Here is a 1,987-nt window from a genome sequence, read left to right as displayed (position 1 = left end):
ATTGTCCAGAAAATACAACAAATCCCTTTGGGCCTCTTGCTTTGATCCGCAGAATCCTTCATAGTAGGACCGTTTATACTCCTGGATCAAATTACACATCTGTGTTAATCAACAGCTAGATCAATTATTATTTAGAAACTATGCATTGTACCCCCCCCCCCCCACCCCCCCCCCCCCCCCCCCCCCCCCCCCACCCCCCCCCCCCCCCCCCCCCCCCCCCCCCCTCTCCTCCAGCCCTCCCCCGCACATCTGCAACACTGATGCTTGGCAACGCTGTTTGAGGTATGTTAAGTATGGAACTTGATCACACTTAGAAAGTCAAATTTGAAGCAGAATGAAAAATGGGTAATTTTCTGATATTCTCAAAAGGTATTTGAATAGCAGTAATATCCAACGATTAAACTTTGGGAATGCTTCAAGCTCATGATTTTGTCAAGGTTAATGTAATGACGGCATAATCGTCATGGTAAAATGGGATACGTCTTTAGGGGTTGTTTGAGGATAAGGGAATTAGAAATGGTATGGTATGGTTAGGATAAGAAGTATTAAGGGGACAGATTTATAAATACATAACTAAAGGCTGTCCCAAGTAAGGGTCAATCAAACATCGTCACTAACATTATCATCGATGCTTCGGAAAAACGACATACATTTTTTCTGCTAAAATCGTACAATATTTAACAAAACCCAAGGTGCATTTTAAAGATCATAGATAGCAACTATAGAAATCAAGAGCTGGATGTGAGATTCATCTGTTCACACGCACACACAACAGAGCTACATCTGTTGCCTGCACCGTACACAACAGTACTGTGCATATCGGGAGGCCACAAATATGCAGACCTAATATGTTGCAAACACACACACCCCAAAAGACCATGTTCAGGCCCAGGACTGGATCCAGATCAGGGCCCATGGGTCCCGGCCTAGGTCAGCTCCCAGGTCCGGGCCTAGTTCAGAGCCCAGGTCCTGGCCCTCTTACGGGCCAATGTCCAGGCCAAAGTCCGGCCCCAGGTCCAGGCCTAGGTCCAAGCCTAGGTCAGTGCCAAAGTCAGGGGCCCAAGTCCAGGCCAAAGTCTAGGCCCACGTCCTAGCCTATGTCCTTGACCAGGTCCGGGCCCATTTCCAAGCCCAGGTCCTAGCCTATGTCCAGGCCCATGTCCGGCCCAGGTCAGACCCCAATTCAGAGCCCATGTCCCAGCCTATGTCCGGGCCCAGGTCCTGGCTTATGTCTTGGCCCAGGTCAGAGCCTCCTGTCCCCGTTCTCCCCGTGCTCCGCCAGGCTGTTGAGTGCCGTCTCTTCGCTCTTGGAGTGTGGCTGGCCGTCGCCCTTCCTGGAGTTCTTCTTGGTGGCGCGCGACAGCTTCCTCCGGAAGGTGTCCCCGGCCAGGAAGTACAGGATGGGGTCCACGCAGCTGTTGAGGCTGGCCAGGCCGCGCGTCACCTGGTAGGTGGCGTACACCCGGTTGTTAAAGTCGCACATATCGGGGCTCTGGAAGTACAGCCTGGCCCTCATGTTGAGGTTCTTCATGACGTGGAAGGGCAGGTAGGAGATGGCAAACACGGCCAGCACGATGATCACCAGGTGGATGGACTTGCGGCGCAACGGCGCGTTGTTCATGTCGTTGCTGATCAGCGCCTTGGCGATCATGCCGTAGCAGCCGAGGATGATGAGGAAGGGGATGCAGAAGCCGAACACAGTCATGCACATGCTGTAGATGAAGTAGCCCGGCAGCTCGTCTTCCGTGGTGGTATCGTAGCAGGTGGTGGCGTTGCGCTTCGGCCCCGTCCGGGAGTAGTACAGGATGGGCGAGATGCCCACGATCACCACCACCCACACCAGGGCGCTGTTGATCACAGCGTTCTTTTTCTTGAGCCGGCCCAGGGACTTGAGCGGGTGCACCACGCCGCTGTAGCGGTGCACGCTGATGCAGGTGAGAAAGAGGATGCTGCCGTACAGGTTGACGTGGAAGATGAAGCGCTGCAG

The 1,987-nt window shown here is 53.6% G+C and overlaps 1 protein-coding gene across 2 annotated transcripts in view; it reads right to left on the bottom strand.

The window, feature by feature from the left end:
- Window positions 1-237: 237 nt before the first annotated feature.
- p2ry1 (purinergic receptor P2Y1) overlaps window positions 238-1,987 on the bottom strand; it is a 3,001-nt gene continuing 1,251 nt past the window's right edge. For both annotated transcript variants that reach the window (XM_056612342.1, XM_056612343.1), the window contains exon 2: window positions 238-1,987. This exon is cut by the window's right edge and continues 348 nt beyond it. In XM_056612342.1, coding sequence (XP_056468317.1) covers window positions 1,244-1,987 — 744 coding nt within the window. In that variant the 3' untranslated portion in view covers window positions 238-1,243.

This window comes from Gadus chalcogrammus, chromosome 16, assembly GCF_026213295.1.
Source record: "Gadus chalcogrammus isolate NIFS_2021 chromosome 16, NIFS_Gcha_1.0, whole genome shotgun sequence".
NCBI classification, from domain to species: domain Eukaryota; kingdom Metazoa; phylum Chordata; class Actinopteri; order Gadiformes; family Gadidae; genus Gadus; species Gadus chalcogrammus.
The sequence above is the reverse complement of the archived record's forward strand: the minus strand, read 5'-3'. Positions and strand labels throughout refer to the sequence as shown.